The sequence below is a fragment of the Amblyraja radiata genome, chromosome 10 (genome assembly GCF_010909765.2).
Source record: "Amblyraja radiata isolate CabotCenter1 chromosome 10, sAmbRad1.1.pri, whole genome shotgun sequence".
NCBI lineage: Eukaryota > Metazoa > Chordata > Chondrichthyes > Rajiformes > Rajidae > Amblyraja > Amblyraja radiata.
The window spans coordinates 30,247,647-30,269,201 of NC_045965.1; the positions used below are offsets into that span (position 1 = coordinate 30,247,647).

Genomic DNA, 21,555 nt, shown 5'->3' on the forward strand with positions numbered 1-21,555 from the left:
GTGAATTAGGTGTCAAATTAAACTTCTTTTTATGCTTTATCTGATGGGATAAATTACAGACTTGATTTTTAAAATTTCTGTTCCAGTTTTTTTTAAACTTTGATCTTTTAACTTTCTCTGTCAAAAATATATGATTAGTTACTTTTGTGGTGGACAGGTACATAAAAGGGAGAGGAATTGAAGGATGGCATTACAGGAAGTGCAGCAGAAAGGGACAACTATAGTATAAATATGAAGGTGGGGTATATAGAAAGACAGCCAAGTGGGTTTGCTTCTGCGCTGTAAAATTAATGTAACATTTCGATGAACCAGACATCCAAGGGCTCCCACTACTGAAACACCAAAACACTTCTTCCAAACCTGGGGCTGCTCGGAAAGTAGGTTTCAATTTCACAAGCACTGCGTTAGAAAGTTAGATTGCAGCAGCTTGCTTTTTTGATGACTGCGTGTGAGAAGGATCACACATTTCAGAGGTGTGAAAATTGCGTGTGGTTTAAGCTGAGTTCTGTAATAGAATCACCAGAGCTCAGCACTGTGGAACACAGCTTAGGTGTGGTTTAAACGGCGGGCACGCTAGTTTAAAACTCATCAAAAGAGTAGCCCGAACGTCCTCCTCCCAAAAGCAACACGAGTCGTTCTCGCTCATGCTGGCGCCGCTTTGTGATCTGACTCCGGTTGCTGAGCTCCAACCGGGGGGTTTTCAAGGAAGGTTCAGCTGTGACACGTGGAAGGCCGGCGGTGCTGGAGTGATGTGAACGGTAAGCGGTCTGGGTTGTTTCACAGGGGCACTGCTTGGTGATAGTGTAAGGCGTTGGGGAGACGCCGGCTGTTGGAGCAGACGGGTCAAGGCTTGGGGCTGGGGAGCACGAGTGGAGCAGCAGCGGTCAGTAGAGGAGGGCCGGCCGAGTTTACAGCGGACAGCGAGTCTGTCCAACTAGTCACTGTGAGTTTTCGTCTTAAAACTCGGTGTGTATTTCTGATGTAAAATTCTGATGTGTGTATTTTTTTAAGATTAATCATCCGAGTTTTTTCAATTCAGTTATGTTATTTAGTCTCTGGTGGGGGAAATGTGTTTTTAATCGTTCATGTCAGTTTTTAACCCAATAAATATTTCCATCACGTATGATTCATACATAGGGGCATTCTGGTTTGATCTAAATTGCCAACGGTTTGGACGAATTGCTGTTTATTTCCATTCGTTTACAAGCTACACGATTACACAAAAAACATTGTGTTGGGAATGCAGTCCAATTAGAAAATTGCTTGGATGAGCAGAGAGAAACAGTTAGCGGTTCAGATTGATGGCCCTTTACCAGAACGAAACAATTTGTTGGGAATGCAGGTTAGGCTGATCATTCAATCAATATCAACGTGACTTGGCCACCCGTGAGGGCAGGTGTGGGTGGCTTGGTGAATTTCCATGTAACCTGCTGGACAGTTGTACAGGCTGCCCAGTGCCCGTGCAGAAAGGTCGGGTAGGAGAAGGGGACACTTTGGGAACACATTATGGACAGCGTCTGCCATGTTATTGCTTCCTAATTGTGTCAACTGTATTTGATACGTCATGTTGCTATCCATTTGAGATCCCCCTCTGCTCGGTGAGATTGCATTTAGAAAAGAAGAATGCAGCTGGAGATAATGAGACGTTAAGCAGCTGGTTGTTGATCTGATGGAACCGAGCAAGCGGCCTGGCGAGGAACCGCTATAAAAAGTATCTTGGCGTAATAGAGTTGTACAGTACAGACACGAGCTCTGGGTCCAACCATGGCCACCGGATATTTTGTGTCTATCTATATTAATTCCATATGCTCACATTCCTTGAATATTTTCACTGCCTGTCTAAATATTTATTGGATGCCTAAATCCTTCAGTTTCCTTGAGCAGCCCGTTTCAGATATAGAAACATAGATATTAGGTGCAGGAGTAGGCCATTCGGCCCTTCGAGCCTGCACCGCCATTCAATATGATCATGGCTGATCATCCAACTCAGTATCCTGTACCTGCCTTCTCTCCATACCCTCTGATCCCCTTAGCCACAAGGGCCACATCTAACTCCCTCTTAAATATAGCCAATGAACTGGCCTCGACTACCCTCTGTGGCAGAGAGTTCCAGAGATTCACCACTCTCTGTGTGAAAAAATTTCTTCTCATCTCGGTTTTAAAGGATTTCTCCCTTATCCTTAAGCTGTGACCCCTTGTCCTGGATTTCCCCAACATCGGGAGCAATCTTCCTGCATCTAGCCTGTCCAACCCCTTAAGAATTTTGTAAGTTTCTATAAGATCCCCTCTCAATCTCCTAAATTCTAGAGAGTATAAACCAAGTCTATCCAGTCTTTCTTCATAAGACAGTCCTGACATCCCAGGAATCAGTCTGGTGAACCTTCTCTGCACTCCCTCTATGGCAATAATGTCCTTCCTCAGATTTGGGGAATATCAATGGAATAAAACCCAAATGCTCTTTAAAATGAATATTCTCTCTTAATGTGATTATGCTTGAGAGGGCCCAAAAAAGGATGTTACTGGGATTGGAGAACAGTCATGGAGTCATACAACACAGAAACAGGCCCTTCAGTCCAGCTTCCTCTTGCCGACCAATGTGCCCCATCGACACTAGTCCCACTGCCTGCCTTTGGCCCATATCCCTCTAAACCTTTCCTACTTGTGTACCTATTCAAATGTCTTTTAAAATTTGTTATAATTTCTGCCTCAACTACCTCCTTCAGCAGTTCATTCGATATACCCACCACCCTCTGTGCGAAAAAGCTGCCCCTCAGTTTTCTATTAAATCTTTTCTTTCTCGGCTTAATCCTATGTCCACTGGTTCTTAAGTCCCATATTATAGGTAAAAGACTGGGCATCTACCCTATCTCCCTCATGATCTTGTGCATCTCGATATGATTACGTCTCATCCTCCTGCACTCCAAGGAATACAGTCTTAGCCTAATCAACCTCATCCTCCTGCACTCCAAGGAATACAGTCTTAGCCTAATCAACCTCATCCTCAATACTCAAGCGCCTTGAGTATTCTAGAAAGGCGCTATATAAATCCCATCCATTATTATTATTATCCTCCTGCACTCCAAGGAATAGTCTTAGCCTAATCAACCTCATCCTTCTGTGCTCCAAGGAATACAGTCCTAGCCTGCCCAACTTCTCCCTACTGCAGTTAGGCCCCCCGAGTCCTGACAACATCCTTGTAAATCTTCTCTGCACACTGATTCATCCACCCCGAAATGATGAACTGGATTTCACTCAATGACCAAACCACTTCTTTTCCATTTTTTATCTTCTCCTTTTATTTTGGCAGATTCAGCAATTAATTGAGTTTCACTTGATTTATTGCTTCAGCCATTACTTTGAAGGCATTTGGATGTTGTAGGTCTTAAGGTATTTAACAGTTTAGTCTTTTAGCAGGTGAAAAACTGGCTGCCAATCGGGTGCTGTAGATAATCAGTCCTGCATGCCTTCGCTGGCGATCGCGGCAGTTTTTAGGACAGTCTCTTAGATTATACTGTTCAAGTTTTTAGCCGCAATTCAACTTCCGTCTTTTTCCTCGCTTCCGGTGCTGTGTGCCCTTTTTTAAAGCCCCGGGCGGAACTCGGCTTATCTCCGTTTCTCTGTTCACGGTCGGGCTGACTCTGCTCCCGACCGGGCTTTCTCTGCTTTCTCCCCCCACCGGGTTGACTGTTCCCAGTTGGGCTGAAGACTCAGCCTCTTGTCGGTGGCTTTTCTGGACCTGTCCATGGCCTTCACGGTACTAGGCCCCCACCCGACGTCTGTGGCTGCTGCTTGGGCTTGGCTGTGGGCTGCACAGCCCTGGATACATTCCAGGTAAGCTGACACCGTGCTTGGTGATCCTTACTGCCCCTGCTTGATTTCCTAGCTCTTCCCTGAGCTATTGCTTCCCGTTCCTACCTTTTTTCTTTTTGGCGCCAATTCAAAACCATTTGGCTTGGTGCTGTTCCACTTGTTTCCAAATACTACTATTTTTAACTTTTGTTTTCGATTCTTCTTGCTGGCCTTGTTCTTATCTTCGTTCTTTTATCCTCGTCGCCAATTGTTGTGTATTCGGATGCTTTGAACAGTCTTGAATAAAGGCTCGGACACGGGAGGAATCATACAAGCTTCTTTACTGCAGGACGCCACCTTGTCTATTCTGCTCCTGCGTACTTGCCCCAGACATCACAAGACACCAATTACTTATCCTAATTATCCCATACCTAACACTCTTCCCCCTTTAACTTGGAGGCCGGTAACACCAATTATATTACATACATAATACTCCTCCCCCTTTAACTTGGAGGCAGGTAATACCTTTCATTACAGTTTGACTTGACAGTGACCAAAACTGAGCACAATACTCCAATTGTGGACTCACCAGTGCCTGGTGCAACTGTAACATAACATCCCAACTTCTATACTCAAAAACATGACCAGTGAAGGCCTGTCTTAACTACCTTATCTACCTGTGACTCTACTTTGAATGAACTATGCACCTGCACTCCTAGATCCATCTGCTCTACAACACTCCCCAGACCCCTACCATTTACTGTGAAGGTCGGTCCCTGGCTAGTCGTCTCCAAATGCAGCAGCTCCCATTTATCTGCATTCAACTCCATTAAACCTCTGCCCACTTGCCCAACTGATCAAGATCCTGCTGCAACCTCTGATAACCATCTTCGATATCTACAATACCATCACCTGCAAACTTTTGAATCGTGCCATGTCCAAATCATTGATGTAGACCACAAATACCAATGGGCGCAACACCAGTCCTTCAGGCACACCACTAGTCCGGGGTCTCCAGTCCAAAAAGCAACCTTCCACCATCACCTCTACTTCCATCCATGAACTTTAGTTATAAGTAGAGACATGTTAGACTGGGACTGTTTTCCCTGGAGTGTAGGAGATTGAAGGTTACCTTTATAGAGGATTATAAAATAATGAGAGGAAAAGATAAGGTGAATGGTCAATCTTTTTCCCAGAATATGGAAGTTTAAAACTTAGAGGGCTTAGGTCTAAGGTGAGAGGAGACAGATTTAAAGGGAACATGTGGAGCAAGTTTTTCACACTGAGAACAGAGGGTAAATGATACAAGCTGCCAGAGGAAAGGCCTTGGGATTTTCATTCATCTGATTTACCAAAGACATTTTGCCACATAAAAGCAGCCAACATAATCAAAGATTTGTCCCTCTCCAGTAATTCCTTTAAGGTGAGAGGGGCAAAATGTAAAGATGTGTAGGGCAAGTTTTTTTTTTTTTACACAGGTTGTAAGTACCTGGAACACATTGCTGGGGATGGTGCTTGAGACAATACAATATTGGCATTTAAGAGACTTTTGGATAGACATATGGATATGCAGAGAATTGAGGGATCTGGATTATGCACAGGCAGATTAGTGTTGATCTTGGTGTCACATTCAGCACTGACATTGTGGGCTAGAGGGACTGTCCTGGTGCTGTAACATTCTATGTTCTATATCTAAGGTAAGGAGAAACAATCTTAATCAGTCAGATCATTGAGAGGAATTAAAAATGACCTTTCACTTAAAGGTTGGCATTAAAATAGGGAGAGGCAATAATATCTAAAAGATATTGCTCTTAATAGACAACAGACAATAGGTGCAGGAGTAGGCCATTCGGCCCTTTGAGCCAGCACCGCCATTCAAAATTATCATGGCTGATCATCCCCAATCAGTATCCCGTTCCTGCATTCTCCCCATATCCCCTGATTCTGTTATAAAAAAAAGGTACAATTCTTAAATCGCGATAGAAGTAGAGTGATTTGGAAACAAACCTGCACATGTACCTCTGGGGACAGGCAAATTAAGAAAAATGTTGGGGGGTAAAAAAGATGGTTCTGCTCTTTATAGCAGAGGCAAAGAATACAACAACAAGGAAGTCGGCTGAATCTCTGTAAAATATTGTTCAGCCACATCTGGAGTGAGGTGTCCAGTTCTAGGCACTATACATCTTTAGAGGAATTATAGTCATACATTCATAGAGCATGGATACAGATACTTTGGCCCAACCCATCCATGCTGACCAAGAATCCTATCTAAGCTAGTCCCAGTTGGCTGCATTTGACCCATATTCCTCTGAACCGTTCCTATCCATGTACCTGTCCTAGTGTCATTTAAATGCTGTTATCATAACAGCCTCCTCTGATAGCTCGTTCCTTTCACCCACCTAATTCACCAAGACTATTTGGGGGCCTTTTGTACACTCAAACAGATGATCATCCCCTTTTTATTTCAGCTCCACCCATCTAGCTTCACTGGATGAACCATCAGTTATGTCATCTTGGACTGCTGGCATGACCTTCTCTGTAATGTAGATCAATTCCCCTCCTCTTTTACCTCCACCTCTCTCTTGCCTGTAGCACCTGTACCTTGCATCAGCCAGTCCTATCACTCCATTACCCAGATTTCCGTAATGGCTGTGATGTCCCATTTGCAAATACCTATCCATGGCCTGTGTTCATCCGCCTTACCCGTCAGGTCACTCGTATTGAAATAAATGCAATTTAATCCAACAGTCCTTCCTCCCTCCCTGCCATGCTCTTGCCCATCCTGTCCACTGAACTTGCTTTCATTGCCTTCTAAACTGACTTCCAACTTCTCACCTGCCTCAGCCCTGCATTGGATCCTGACCCCCTGCCTAACTGGTATAACACTCCATAGGAGCACTAACAAACATACCCCAGGATATTGGTTCCCCTCTGGTTCAGGTGCAACACGTCCCTCGTGTACTGTACCCTGTGCTTTTTTACCAGAATGATGCCTGGACTATGGGATAGCTACAGGGAGAGGTCAGATAGACTTGGATTGTTTTCTCTGGAATGCCAGAGGTTACGGGGGGACCTGATTGAAGTACAGGTTGTACACCGATTTTGCGGCACCCTCGGTTCCAGAGCCTTTCTAGATTACCCATTTTTTCTGAACCAATAGAGGTCACATGATAATGAAATGGCAATACACCCCTGGTTCTCTAATGACACCCCTCCCCTGTCTCTAAAGCAGCAGCGAGTGTCCGAAACTTTTAAAGAAAACTAATATAAAATGTAAACTGAATTTGAATGGAATGCCCTGCCGACCCATCCCCGGCCATCTAGTGTCACAGTTTCTGACCCCACTCCTGACTCACAAGGTGCATCAGCGAGCCCTTCTTCACCCACTGCAGATTCCAGTGACACGGCTGTTGTTGCAGCTCATGTTTTAGCCCCTGAGGACAGCACTTTCTTCGCCCCCTCCTTTTTCCCCCACTCCTCCTGTATGAGAATGGTATCAGGGTTGAAAGGATTTCAATTGCACAGACTGGAGAAACTGAGATAATTGCCCTCAGAAAGGTCATTTGATAGTTATGTTCAAAATTGCAAAAGATCTGGAGAGAGAGAACTGGCAGAGGCGTCAAGAACCAATGGACACAGATTTAAGATGATGGCAGAAGAAACAAAGGGGTATCAAGGGAACAAGTTTTCATGCGGAAAGTTATTCAGTCTGATCATCAAACACCCTTCTACACTTATCCTGTTTTCCTCTTGAATACCCAACAACTCCCATCTCTCATTCTGATTTTCACGCACAGCCGGGGAAAATTTCAACAGCAAATTAACCTACCAGCGTAAAGATATTTGACATGTGGGATGGAATTGGACACTGTTGTTTGGTGGGGGTAAAAATACAATGGGCACTGCTGTTTGGTGGGGGGTAAAAATACAATGGGCACTGTTGTTTGGCATTTGCAGGGGTAAAAATACTATGTTTGGATTTGTGGGTGGAAGAGAGAGGGTTGGCAGTAGGGAGATAGCAATGGGTGTACATTCATATCATTTGCTCCTTGTGAATCAGAGAATTGAGAGATGAGCAGGTGATTCAAGGTGTAAAGATGGATGGTATGACGATTTTCTGATTTTGGTCTCAGTGTTGTTTGACTGGAGTCTGGATAAGCAGGTAACCCTGCCTTCCTCAGTTTAACATCTACTGTCTCCAGTGGTGCAGCTCTCTGCCCTGCAAGGCAGAGGGAAGGGCATTTCTCTCCGACAATGTTTGAATAGCTGCAGGGTGTATAAACTGTGAGAAGTGGAGGTGACGCTTGAGGATGTGGCTAAAAGTATTAATAGTAGCCAAGCACTTTGACAGATACAGACCACTGATGGATGAGTGCTAAGGGTGCAGTACACTACAGACTAGCTGAGCAGAGTGACAAATATCAGGAAGGGACATTTCAGAATGATTGTCTTTGACCACACATGTGAGCTCACTAAACTGATTGTAACTTTGCACTTGGGTTCCCAGGGATAGACTCAAAGCATTGACCTTGGGTACCATGAGCTCCAGTTGGCATTTGAAGAGGGTAGTGGTGTTATTCTGATGGTGTTCTGCAGGGATCTGTGCTGAGACCTCTATTGTTTCACAGACACACAGACACACAGACAGACAGACAGACACACACACACACACACACACACACACACACACACACACACACACACACACACACACACTGGAGGACTACAGTGGAACTGGGATTACTTGCTAATACGTGTTCTACACAAAAGTCATTATAACTCTGGGATATGAATGACCATAAGACAAACACTGTGAACATTTTGATAATATTTCTCCCATTGTATGCAGTGGGAGCTCACTTTTTTTTTTTGCCAATGTCAAGTCACAGTGGCCATTATGCGGCTCGGCATTGGATGAGTATTTGTTTTCCTCTCCATTTAGGCTTGACCTTTGCTTCAACATGGTCATTCCTGAGCACCAGAATAATGACCACGTGTCCTTTCGCAAAGGTCTTAAAGTAGGTTCAGTTCTTGGTAATGTAGGGTTGACTATGATTGCTGTATTTAGGAGAGTCTAACTTTTTAAAAAGTTGGGTATCTGGAGAAACTAGGTTTGATTCTAAAGAGCTAGATGTTGATCGAGAATATTTATCTCTCTTCACTGTTTAAGGCTGTCAGCGCAGTAAATGGATTTTCACTGAACAATTTGCAAAGCAAACATTCAAAACCATGTCGTGACATCACCTCTTCCTCTCACACTGCCTCTTAATTAAAAATGCAAAGTGACAAGTTCCATTAACCAATCTCAGACAATGTAAGCAGGGAAGACAAAACTTCAACCTGATTGTGATCCGATGCATTTATTACTTTTGGCTAAAGATTCAAATGGCTCCATGAAATCCCAGCTGCACCAGAATAAATGGGCACTTGGACACGATACCATCCATGGAGATCATGGATCTGCAGTTCACTGTCCTCAATGTGCATTGAACCTGCAACCCAACAATGTGCTTTCTATGGTGCATCTGTGGAAGTTTGTAAAAGTCATTGGCGATGTGCAGAATTCATTTAATATTGACTGGAATTTATTTAATGTATAAGCCCCAGATCGTGCAGAATTTGTTAGGTGTATCCTGTAAGTGGATAGGAGGAGTGTCCATACATGACCTAGTATTGGATAATGAACCTGGCAATGTGACTGGTAATTCAGTGGAAGATTATTTTGGGAATAATGATCACAACTCATTGATTTTAAGATAGTTATGAATAAGAATAAGTCTGACCTTTGAGGAAGATACTAAATTACATTATTACGAAGGAGGTAGGAACAGTAAATTAAGAATAGTTTTTATTCAGCAAGTCAACATTTGACCCGTGGGAGTCGTTTAGGCCAGTTGATGAAAGTACAGGTCCAGCATGTTCCAGTAAGGAGGAGGGATAAGGATCAGGGCCGGCGTTAAGCCGATTTGACCGATTGCTCCCAATTGGGCCCCGCGCCTAGCGGGGCCCCGCACTAATGTTCAGTATTTCGTACGGAAATACGAATTCTCTTTGTTAAATAAAGATTTTTTTAAATTCGCCATCCGGATTTTTTTTAAACGAACATGTATAACAACCGCTGCACGGCCATCATACACAAACGATTTGTTAACTAGTGCTGTTAGCACTTCTTAACGGTAAGTACTTAACACCTTGTTATGCAATGTCATGAATCTGCATCTATCCGCATTCCTCAGTAAATGTTATAGTGTTTTGAACAAGTATTAATGACGCCGTGTTCCTTTGAATAAAATTCACGCGGCGTCATTAATACTTGTTTGAAACACAATTACATTTACTGAGGAATGTAGATCGATGACACGTTGAGAATTTCATTTAACTCACCATCATGAGTGAGGGCCCCGGACCGCGAGAAGGGGCTTCTTCCTGGTGTGCAGGTTTGTCATTCACCTACCGACCCACGTTGTGTCCAAAGATCTTATAGCGGATCTTTGGTTGTGTCTCTCTGTCTTTTGCTCACTCCCTCCCTCCCTCCCTCTTTCTCTCGCGCTCTCTCTCCCGCTCCCCATATTGTCTCTCTCTAGCTCTCCCACTCCCTCGCTATCACCCTGTCCCCTCAGCATTCCCGGAATCATTGACGTTTTGCAGTAGACAAAAATGCTGGAGAAACCCTGCGGGTGAGGCAGCCGCCTGGCCCGCTGAGTTCCTCCAGCACTCTGTGTTTTTTGTTTGGCTCTGAAGTTGAAGGTGGCTCAGCGGGATGGGCAGCGGCTCTGGGGAGAGGGTTGTGTTTCTGGTCGAGACCCTTTTTCGGACAATCACAAGTACTCTCATCGACGCGAGTTCAGTTCGGTCTGAAGAAGGGTCTTCTCTCCAGAGTCGCTGCGCTGCCTGTCCTGCTGAGTTACTCCAGCTTTATGTCTATCTTCAATTTCAGAGAATTACAATTTCTCACGGGGGGCTTATAACGTCTCTAAACCCCTCTGGGACCCTCTGAACACGTCTAAACCCCCTCTAGCCCCCCTATTTCCCTCTATTCCCCTCTAAACAATTGTAAACACACCTGAACCCATCTGAAGCCCTCTAAACATCTCTAAACCGTTTAAACCCCTCTAAACTAGGAGGCTGCAAGGTGACTTAGATAGGCTGGGTGAGTGGGCAAATGCATGGGAGATGCAGTATAATGTGGATAAATGTGAGGTTATCCACTTTGGTGGCAAAAACAGGAAAGTAGACTATTATCTGAATTGTGGCCGATTAGGAAAAGGGGAGATGCAACGAAAAATGCTCACGGCAGACCAAACGTGTTAAACAGAAATTGGTCAGATATTGAGCTTTACACAGTGAGAAATCATGTGAAATAATCACTGAATTTAATTTTAAATGAATGTACCTGCATGTTATACTGTTTAGTTTGGAGATACCACCAGATAGTCTGGTTGATACAACCAGATCAGTTTGGAGATACAACCAGATTAGTTTGGAGATACAACCAGATTAGTTTGGAGATACAACCAGATAGTCCACTGAGTTCGCACCGACCAGCGATTTTTGTTACAGATTTGACAAATTTATTTGGCGGCCAATCAAACGCTGTCTCTAAGGGGGTTGCATCCAATCACCAACCAACTTGCCTTAAAATTCCCGAAACTACACGAAATATAAACATACATAAATTTTTACTTTTCTAGAGTAGGGGCCCCGCCATCAGTTTTCTAATTGGGCCCCGCAATTCCTAGCACCGGCCCTGATAAGGATGACAAGGTAATGGAACCAAAGAGGTTGGAAATTTGATCAAAAAGGTTTAAGATGATGAAATCAGACAGGGCTTTTGAGGAATATAAAGCAAGTGGCAAATTAGAAGGGCAAAGAGGGGCCAGGTGAAGTGTAGATGGAATCAATGATGGGAAGTCTGGTCTGTGATGAACTGGGCTACATCTACAACTTTCTGCAATTTCTTGCGTTCTTGGACATTTCCCAAACCAAGTAGTGATGCAACCCAACAATGTGCTTTCTATGGTGCATCTGTGGAAGTTTGTAAAAGTCATTGGCGATGTGCTGAATTTCCTCAGTTCCCGCAGAAATTGGAGGCGTTGGAGTGCTGCCTTGGCTGTCGCTTTCATATGCTTGGTCCATGACAGATTGTTGATAATATTATCCCCAAGGATCTTGAAACTCTCAACCATTTCCAGTGGAGCACCATTGATGCTGATTGGGGCATATACTCCCACACTTCAAGAAGTCTGAAGATCATTGATTCATGTGGGGTCTGAAAGATTATTATTAACATATCTACAATTGCAGTTCTCTTTAATGCCTGGGTTAGAAACCACCTTTTCACAGTTTTGTTGTAAGGTCATTAATCTAAAACACTGCCTAACTTGCTGAGTGTAGCATTTTCTATTTTAATTTTAGATTTCCATTAATTTGCTTTTAGCAACATTGGGTCCTGGTTATTGATCTGTTCAAGTTTAAACTTAATGACCTCACATTGTTGATTCATTTAATTTTTCTGAAGTGTTAGACATATTGTCATCTTGCTCCACTGTGAAGGTCGTAAGAAAGTAATTATTCAAAACTGCCATTTCTATATTTTCACTTGCAATATTACTTGCGTCTGGTTTTCTGCAACGCAACTTGTTCTGAGGAAATTGTAAGACATTTTTTGATAATTTTGATAACTCTTTCATGATCCCTCCTTGTATTCCCTTTTATCATCTGTATTTATTACTTTTTGTTTTTCTGTCTCTGTCATATTCCTGGTTTTACTCTATTCTTTGCATTTTTGTATTTTCTTTCCGCTAGTATAATGCTATGTCTCCCCTTTCGTTGCTTAATTTGTTAGACTCTGGTTCTGAGGCCACACATATCTGCAATTCATTTATTGAGTTGTTTCTCATTTTTTATTGTATTTCACACAGTAGTTATCTGTTGTCACGATAAATGTCTGCTTCACAAATTTGTAGAATCTAGAATGTTAGCAATAATATTGTGTTTCTCCTCTTCAGTTCTATTATTGAATTTGATTGTATTATCTGCCAGATACTGTTATGTAAGTAATTAAATCCCACTGAATGCTCAACCTGGCATAATGGGCCAAGGTCCCCTGTTTCTTCCTCCAACCGAGACCCAATCAATTTCCCTCTACTAACATTCTGCTTCTGTTGAAACTTGTCCAAGGAGAAGAGTCTCTACCTGTAACATCACCATCCGGACCAAAATGCCCCATCTAAACTGGTCCCATTTTCACACATTTAGCCCTTATCTTTCTAACCCTTTCCTATCCATATACCAGTCCAAGTGTCTTATAAATGCTATGATAGTACCTGCCTGAACAACCTCCTCTGGCACTTCATCCAAGGACTCCCCGAAGAGTGTTTCTGATCTGTCGGACAGGTGTTTGGGGATTTTTCATTATTATAGAGAGAATTCTTCTGTCATCAGCTGTGGAGATCTTCTTTGGCCTGCCAATCCTTTTGCGATTAGTAAGCTCACCAGTTCCTTCTTTCTTCCTAATGATGTTCCAAACAGTTGGTTTTGGTAAGCCTAAGGTTTGACTGATGTCTCTAACAGTTTTATTATTGTTTCTCAGTCTTATAATGGCTTCTTTGACTTTCATTGGCCCAACTTTGGCCCTCATGTTGATAAACACCAATTAAAGTTTCCAAAGGTGATGGAAAGACTGGAGGAAAGACTAGGTGCTGAGAGCTCTCTTATCCCTGCATAAGGGGGCAACTAAACACACCTGAGAAATTACAAAGACCTGTGAATAATAATAATAATAATACATTTTATTTATGGGCGCCTTTCAAGAGTCTCAAGGACACCTTACAAAAATTGAGCATGTATAGGAAAAACATGTAAGGGGAATGAAATAAATAGTAGAGACATGACTAGTACACAAAGTAAAGACAGAATTCAATACAAATCACAGCATGAGGCAATTAATGCACAGATGAAAAGGGACGGGGACGTGGGGCTAAGGATAGGCAGAGGTGAAGAGATGGGTCTTGAGGCGGGACTGGAAGATGGGGAGGGACACGGAATTGCGGATCAGTTGGGGGAGGGAGTTCCAGAGCCTGGGAGCTGCCCTGGAGAAGGCTCTGTCCCCAAAACTGCGGAGGTTGGACTTGTGGATGGAGAGGAGACCGGCTGATGTGGATCTGAGGGACCGTGAGGGTTGGTAGGGGGAGAGGAGGTCAATGAGATATGTGGGGGCCAGATGGTGGAGGGCTTTGTAGGTGAGGACCAGGATTTTGTAGGTGATCCGGTGGGAGATGGGAAGCCAGTGAAGTTTTTTGAGGACTGGAGTGATGTGATGCCAGGATTTGGTGTGGGTGATGAGTCGGGCGGCTGCGTTCTGGACCAGTTGGAGTCGGTTGATGTAGGTGGAGCTGATGCCAAGGAGAAGTGAGTTGCAATAGTCCAGTCGGGAGGAGATGAAGGCATGGATGAGTCTTTCAGCAGCAGGCGGTGTGAGAGAGGGTCTGAGTTTGGCGATGTTGCGGAGATGAAAGAAGGAGGTTTTAATGACATGGCGGATGTGAGGCTCAAGGGAGAGGGTGGAATCAAAGATCACGCCAAGGTTGCGGGCCTGGGGAGATGGGGAGACAGTGGTGCCGTCGATGGTGAGAGTGGGGTGAGTGATTTTGCTGAGGGTGGCTTTGGAGCCTAGGAGGAGGAATTCTGTCTTATCGCTGGTGAGTTTGAGGAAATTATGTTGCATCCAGGTTTTTATAGCTGACAAACAGGAGTTGATATGGGAGAGGGGGGGGGTTGTGGGGGGATTTGGTGCCAAGGTACATCTGGGTGTCATCAGCGTAACAGTGGAAGTCCAGATTGAAGTGGCGGAGTATCTGACCAAGGGGGAGGATGTAGATGATGAAGAGGAGGGGGCCGAGTACGGAGCCTTGGGGAACGCCTTGAGTGACTGCGGCTGTAGCAGAGGTGTGGTTGTGGAGAGAGATGAAGTGGGATCTGTTGGAAAGGTAGGAACGGAGCCAGCTGTGTGCAGAGCCTTCAATGCCGAGGTCCTTGAGTCTGGTGAGCAGGATGTTATGGTTCACTGTATCGAAGGCTGCGCTCAGGTCGAGGAGGATGAGGATGTTGAGGGAACCAGTGTCAGCAGAGGTGAGGAGGTCGTTGAGGACTTTGAGGAGAGCAGTTTCTGTGCTATGGAGGGGGCGAAAGCCAGATTGGAGGGGTTCAAGTAGGTTATACGCAAGGAGGTGGGAATGAAGTTGCGACGCAACGATACGCTCCAGGGTTTTTGAAAGGAAGGGGAGGTTTGAGATTGGGCGGTAGTTAATGAGAGAGGAGGGATCAAGACCAGGTTTCTTTAAGATTGGTGTAACGGCAGCAGTTTTGAAAGCGGAGGGGACAATTCCTTGGGACAATGAGGAGTTGAAGAGATTAGTGAGGTAGGGGCAGAGTACGGGGAGGCAGGACTTCAACAGGGGAGTGGGGAGAGGGTCGAGGGAGCAGGTGGTGGGTTTGGAAGAGCTGATGAGTTTGGAGATTTCAATAGGGGTGACCAGGTCAAACTGGGAGAGGAAGCAGTGTGGAGGAGGGGTAAGGAGGTCAGTGGAGATGTTGAAAGGAGGGGCCGTGGTAGGTGGTGGAGTAGATGCTGGGGAGTCGGGTACAGGGGATAAAGGTTGATAGATGGTGCTGATTTTATCAGCGAAAAAGTGGAGGAATGAGTTGCAGAGATCCGGAGTAGAGGTAGGGAGAGTGTTGGCTCGAGGCTTGAGGAGGTTGCCCACTGTGGAAAAGAGGGTTCTGTGGTTTAGGCAGGGATCGGTGAATATGGAGGAGAGGTAGGCAGATTTTGCAGCAATGAGGGCATCTTTGTAGTCAGTGAGGTGGAGTTTGTAAGCTTCAAGGTGGACTGTGAGAGATGATTTCTTTATAAGTCGTTCGAGTTGGCGACCAGTCTGTTTCAGTTTACGAAGTGCAGGTGTGTACCAGGGTGAGGATGTGTTGAAAGTTACGGTTCTTGTTTTGAGGGGGGCCAGAGTGTTGAGGGAGGTAGACAAGGTGGAGTTGAGATGGTTTGTGAGATCATCAGGTGAGATGGGGGTTGAGTCCAGTGGGAGAGTGGTGGAGAGCAGGTCAGAGAGATGGAGGGGATCAATGGATTTTAGATTACGGAAGGTGATTTCTCGGAGGAAGCGGGGGCGAGGTGTCGGAGAAGGGATGGTGAACCGTATCCATGTGTCCCAAACATTATGGTGCACTGAAATGGGGGCACTATGTATAAACATAGCTATAATTTCCACACGGTGAAACCAAATTGTATAAAAACGGCCTTGAATAAAATCTGATGTGATTTTTATTTTTTTCTATTACAAATCTCAAATTGTGGAGTACGGAGGCAAATAAATAAATGATGGGGTCTTTGTCCCAAACATTATGGAGGGCACTGCATTTCCTCCGTTTCTTGATTCCCTCTTCAATTGTTCGCTCGCCTTTTACCAGTTATGATGGTAGCCAAGAGTTGTTCATTGGATACAAAAGTAGACAATTTGGGGCTTGCCCTTTATGGTTTTTATTAAAAGCCAGCCAGAAATTCTCAGCTACTGTCTCCATCGGTACCTGGGGTTCCATACTATCTAGTGCTGTTTTTGGTATTTTCTTGCAACAAAGGGATTCACATTGCTCCCTAAAATGTTCTTTCTGCCATCAGCAGACTGTTTGAAATGTGCACCCAGCTTGTGAGTGTTGGTTAAATAAAGCCCAGATGCAACACCCTGTGAGGTTTTTGCTGCAGCCATCTTTCAAACAGGCTGGCACAGTTATGCGGCATTTAGCATTCCTGCCCCGCAGTTCATGGGACCAAGGTTTCATCCTGATCTTGGGGATCATCAGTGTAGAAGTTGCGAGTTCTCTCTATGACTCCGGAATTCTCTCCACTGCCCACTTCCCAAAAACATGCTGGTAGGTTACTGTTAATTATACCTTAACGTAGGTTGATGGCAAAAGAATGAAAGGAGTGTGAGTGGATATATGTGAGGACAAATGAGTTGCAGGAATACTAGGAAATAAAGAGAGAGCAAACAGGAACAATGGTATTATTCCCCTGGGAGTTGGCATGGGTCTTGATTGTTATTAGATTAAACCACCTGACTAGATCACATGCATGTTGGTTGACGAAAATTGTTTTCTTTTCAGAATTTAAATGCAATGATCCAATGGGAAAGATTTAAATGAGACCTGAGGGGCAACTTCTTCTAGACTCTCACCAGTCCAGATTGGTGCGTATATGGAATGAGGACATTTACACAGGTACATGGAAAAGATAGGTTTAAAGGTTAACATTCTTTATGGGGCAAATGCACTCAGGTGGGACTAGTGTAGACGGAACATGTTGGTCAGTGTGGGCAAGTTGGGCCAACGGGCCTGTTTCCAAGCTGTGTAACTCTCTAACTCTACGAGCTTCCAGACGAAATGGTAGCGGCAGATACAATTGTGACATTTAAAAATGTACTTGGACAGATACATCATTAGGAAAGGTTTGAGGAGATATGGTCCAGGCACAGGCAAGTGGGGCTTGGTTAGGCCTATTTCTGTGCTGTACCACTCTATGATTCAATGACTAACTCTGCATCACCAATATGCCTTTGCCAACAAAATCCAAAACAAGTCTGATATTTCTGCTTCCATCTTCAAGGTTCTCCAAGTCAATTAGAGGATTAAATGACGGGGTGCTTTGTATCCCGGGTATTGGGAACTGGGTTGATACTGCCCCATTCTCGTTTAACTTCTGTCTGGCAGAAAAAAAGTAAGGAAAGATCTTTGCAGAGGATATAGATATGGCAAAAATTGATCGGACTTGACCTATGGAACTGAGAATGTTATATAATTTCTTTTCAGGTAGAGTCCACAACCAAAACTCTTGTGTTATTTGATGGAGTTTGTTGGAACATGTTGGGTAACTAATCTATTCATCATCTTGCTGTGCATGTCTAGAAGAGCTGGTAAGCTTAAATTAAACTCTTTTAATTGCATATGTTAATAACTATTTGAGCTCTAAACCTTTAAAAAAAAATGTTAATCTTTATTGAACACGTGTCATCATCAAATGCTGAGTTTAGATAAACAAGAATAACCCCATGGAAATATAAACACGAGCCCAGGCAAAAAAAAAGAAAACTGCAGATGCTGATTTACAACAAAAAAAAGACACAAAGTGCTGGAGTAACTCAGCAGATCATGGTTGGGTGACGTTTCGTGTTTGTGAACATGTGAGGGGTTGATATGCAGATGGTAGGACAAAGGCTAGAGATGAAAAATAGATGCGAGACAAAGGTATTGAGGAGTTGTGAATTGTGAAGCCAGAGGAAGGAATGTGGATGGAGGAGAAGGGATGAAATAGATGCAAGTCTAAGTGGGGCATGGGGGGGGGGGTTACCTTAACTTGGAAAGTTCAGTGTTCAGAACATTGGGTATTAACTAGACAGAGTATTGGATGGTTCTCAATTTCCGTGGCATTAATGCAGTGCCAAATCCTATTCTCCTGAAAGTTCATGTGTGCAGCAGGTCACAGTGGTTAGAATAAGAACAGAAACATCAGAAAATGCTTACTTTAGAGCTGCAGCTCGTAAACAAGCCCTTCGGCCCAACAAGTCGCTGCCGACCACTTTCTCATGAATTCCCTACAATTCATAAGCCAGGGGAGAGGGAAACGAGAGCTACGAAAAAGTACAGAACAAATCCGAGCCGGCACCAATGGCCAATGGGCCCACAATGGTCCAATGTTGGCTGTGGAAGTAATAATGAAGGGATACAAACTAACAGGATGACCAGGATGGGGGAAGGATGGGGAGAGAAGCAATGCTTCTCTGTATTACTGTAAATACATGATTTAATACATGATTTCAAAACCATCCTCTCTTTCCAGAATCCTGTGCTAATGGGGAAATGCAAGTCAGCCCTGCCACAGTAGTCAGACTTGGATCCAGCATTAACATATCGTGCATCTTAAAGGGATCATCTTATGGTCAGTGTGCAGCCCGTCAACTTTGTATTATTGAAAACAATAATAGGCGGCTTGTTGCAACACAGATCTCTGCCAATGCAGTTGCTGCATACATTCCAAAGATTGAAAACCCCAAGTCCACTTTTGCATGTAAGCTTCATTGCAACACTGAATATTTGATCTGCGGAATTGATATTAAAGCTGGCAGTAAGTAACTTTTATTTAACTGATTATTTCTCGAGTATTAAGACTAATTATTTCATTTCTCAGTTTTGTAATTAATTGTTTTAACATTGTCAAGTTTCACCAGACAATGGTATAATGGGAACGCAGTTCAATTACTTTTCCATGCTGTAATGTCTGAGTGCCTGAAGAGCCCAGTCCTTGACATCCCACCCCTGTTGCAGAGGTTGCCAGTACAAATCTCAGGACAAGATTGTTGGACTCTCTTCTCGTGACGTCTTTGCCTCACACTTTTTTTTTTTGCTCCTTTGCCCTCTTCCCCCAGATGCAATGCTAAAAGATTTTTTGGATGATTATTAAGTCTATTTTTTTTTAGTTGAGTTTAATTTGGAGATGCAGCACGGAAACAGGCCCTTCGCCCCACCGAGTCCGCACCGCCCAGCGATCCCAGCACATTAACACTATCCCTCCCACACTAGGGACAATTTACACTTATACCAAGTCGATTAACCTACAAACCTGTATGTCTTTGGCATGTGGGAGGACACCAAAGATTTCGGAGAAAACCCACACGGTCATGGGGAGAATGTACAAACTCCGTACTGACAGCACCCATAGTCGGGATCAACCATCAGTCTCCGGCACTGCAAGCGCTGTAAGGCAGCAACTCTACCATCTACTTTTGTTCTTGCATCAAAACCTTAACTTTGCCTTTTCATTGAAAATATTAATTGAACTGATATGTTTTTCCGGTAGTGAAATTTTCCTTTGTCTCTTTACATCTCTTTATGTCTCTTTATACAACTTTACTGGCAAGAGATAACTTTTTTGCCTGCAAATCATTGCCTTTTACAAACTTATTGCATGCAGCACATTTGATATCATGATGCATGAAATAAACATGCTAAGAAATTTTGGAAAATAACTGCATCACAAATTCTAAATGCTATGATTTCAGATCCTCCAGATCGGCCCCAAAACCTGAAATGCATTCAGAAGGGCCGGGTTGGAGACATAATGTGTACCTGGGATGCAGGACATGACACATACATCAGCACAAAAACCATATTGCGGTAAGATGCTTCTGCATATTCAACAAAATGCTTCCTTTAAACCTTTAACTGAATGCTAAGACAAGTATGTGTAAAAAAGAAAGCATTGAGGATTTTGCTTTCTGCAATCTGCTTTGAAGTTCATTCTTCTGACGACTGTATAAAAGTAGCCCACAGAAGAATCTGCTACATTGATTTTATTTCCAGTGAGGAAAATATTCTATGAATTTTTCCAGATATCCAATAATGACAGTTTCATGATTCAATCTTGATTTGGGATTTCCACTAATTATTTCATGCTTTGCTTTCCCCTTCTTCTCCTTGGCCCAATTAGCACATTGAAGGAAGAATGTTTCCTATAGGACCCTGGATTGTTGAGACACAGAAGGACTTTCTTTCCAAGATCAACTGAAAATAAATTCCACTTCTCCTCTTCCTCCATGGCTCAGTTTGTTTCCTTGCTTCATGTTTATTATTATCTTTCACCTTGCAGCATAGAATTGTCTCCTCTTAGCCATCCTCTTTGGCCAAACATCCTATTCTCTTGCAGCAATTAATATAATGAAATCCCCACAAACGTTTCTTCCCGGTGCTCATAAATGACAGTTTCCAAGCGATGGAGCATTGTCACTATAGGCAACTTTTTCTCTCTTAAACATTAAACTAGATACTAGATCGCAGTCTCTGACTGCACCCTTCCTTTATGTCTATATGTATCTATCTTCCTTTATACTGTTCAGTTTGCAGATACACTTCACAAGCTTGTCTCTGTCCATTTTGAATCTTGCATTTCAGCAGATATTTGTGTGGATGGAAAATAATTTAACAAAAATTATTTTTACAATTTACAATTACCGGTACATTATTTTGAACATTTCTAACACTTTGGTTATTGTGATGGCTGTTTTATTTATTGGTGCGATAAAATGACAATCGACATCATTTCAAATATTTAGTTTAATTTAAACAATCATGACTGTGTTTTCTTCAGGTTCAGAAATGAGTCACACAGTTTTATCGCCTCAGCTACCTCTGCAGAACTATCAACTGGAAAATGCACAAGACCCAGAAAGACACTAAGCCACCAAAGACTGGGCTTTGCTTGTGAATTTGGCCACCGTTTTGATCCATTCTCTACTTATTTGGCTTGGGTTACAGTCTCAAACCAGCTAGGAAGTCAATCTTCAGCAGTCATGACCTTCGCACTGGATGGAATTGGTATGTAATAGTTTTTCTTAAAGTTCTAGTAAATTTCTTGTTCCACAGATTTCACGTGATCTGCTGAGTATTTTAATATTTTTCTATTTTCAAACTGTTGATTTTCAGCATCTGTAGTTTTGTGTTCTTTAGTGAGGAGACAGACAGTAGAGGTTTTAGATTGGGTTGTGATTATGGAAAATGGGACTGAACTATGCTTGGTGGAGTACAGTTAAGGTAAATGCATGGCTGAGTGTTTCAGCATGGAGCTGTGTCTGGGGAAAGTAGCGGATTTTATCTGTAAGACAATGGTTTAAGTTGCGCCAAACATCAACCAGAGAAAATCTTGGATCA

General features: G+C 43.4%; 1 protein-coding gene across 1 annotated transcript in view; it reads left to right on the forward strand.

Moving 5' to 3' along the window:
- Window positions 1-540: 540 nt before the first annotated feature.
- il12rb2 (interleukin 12 receptor subunit beta 2) overlaps window positions 541-21,555 on the forward strand; it is a 50,975-nt gene continuing 29,960 nt past the window's right edge. Inside the window, exons 1-6 of the mRNA XM_033029143.1 lie at window positions 541-758; window positions 16,963-17,076; window positions 17,665-17,768; window positions 18,692-18,976; window positions 19,911-20,025; window positions 20,996-21,222. Of these exons, the coding sequence (XP_032885034.1) occupies window positions 17,699-17,768; window positions 18,692-18,976; window positions 19,911-20,025; window positions 20,996-21,222 (697 nt within the window). The 5' untranslated portion in view covers window positions 541-758; window positions 16,963-17,076; window positions 17,665-17,698. The remainder of the gene's footprint in view (window positions 759-16,962; window positions 17,077-17,664; window positions 17,769-18,691; window positions 18,977-19,910; window positions 20,026-20,995; window positions 21,223-21,555) is intronic.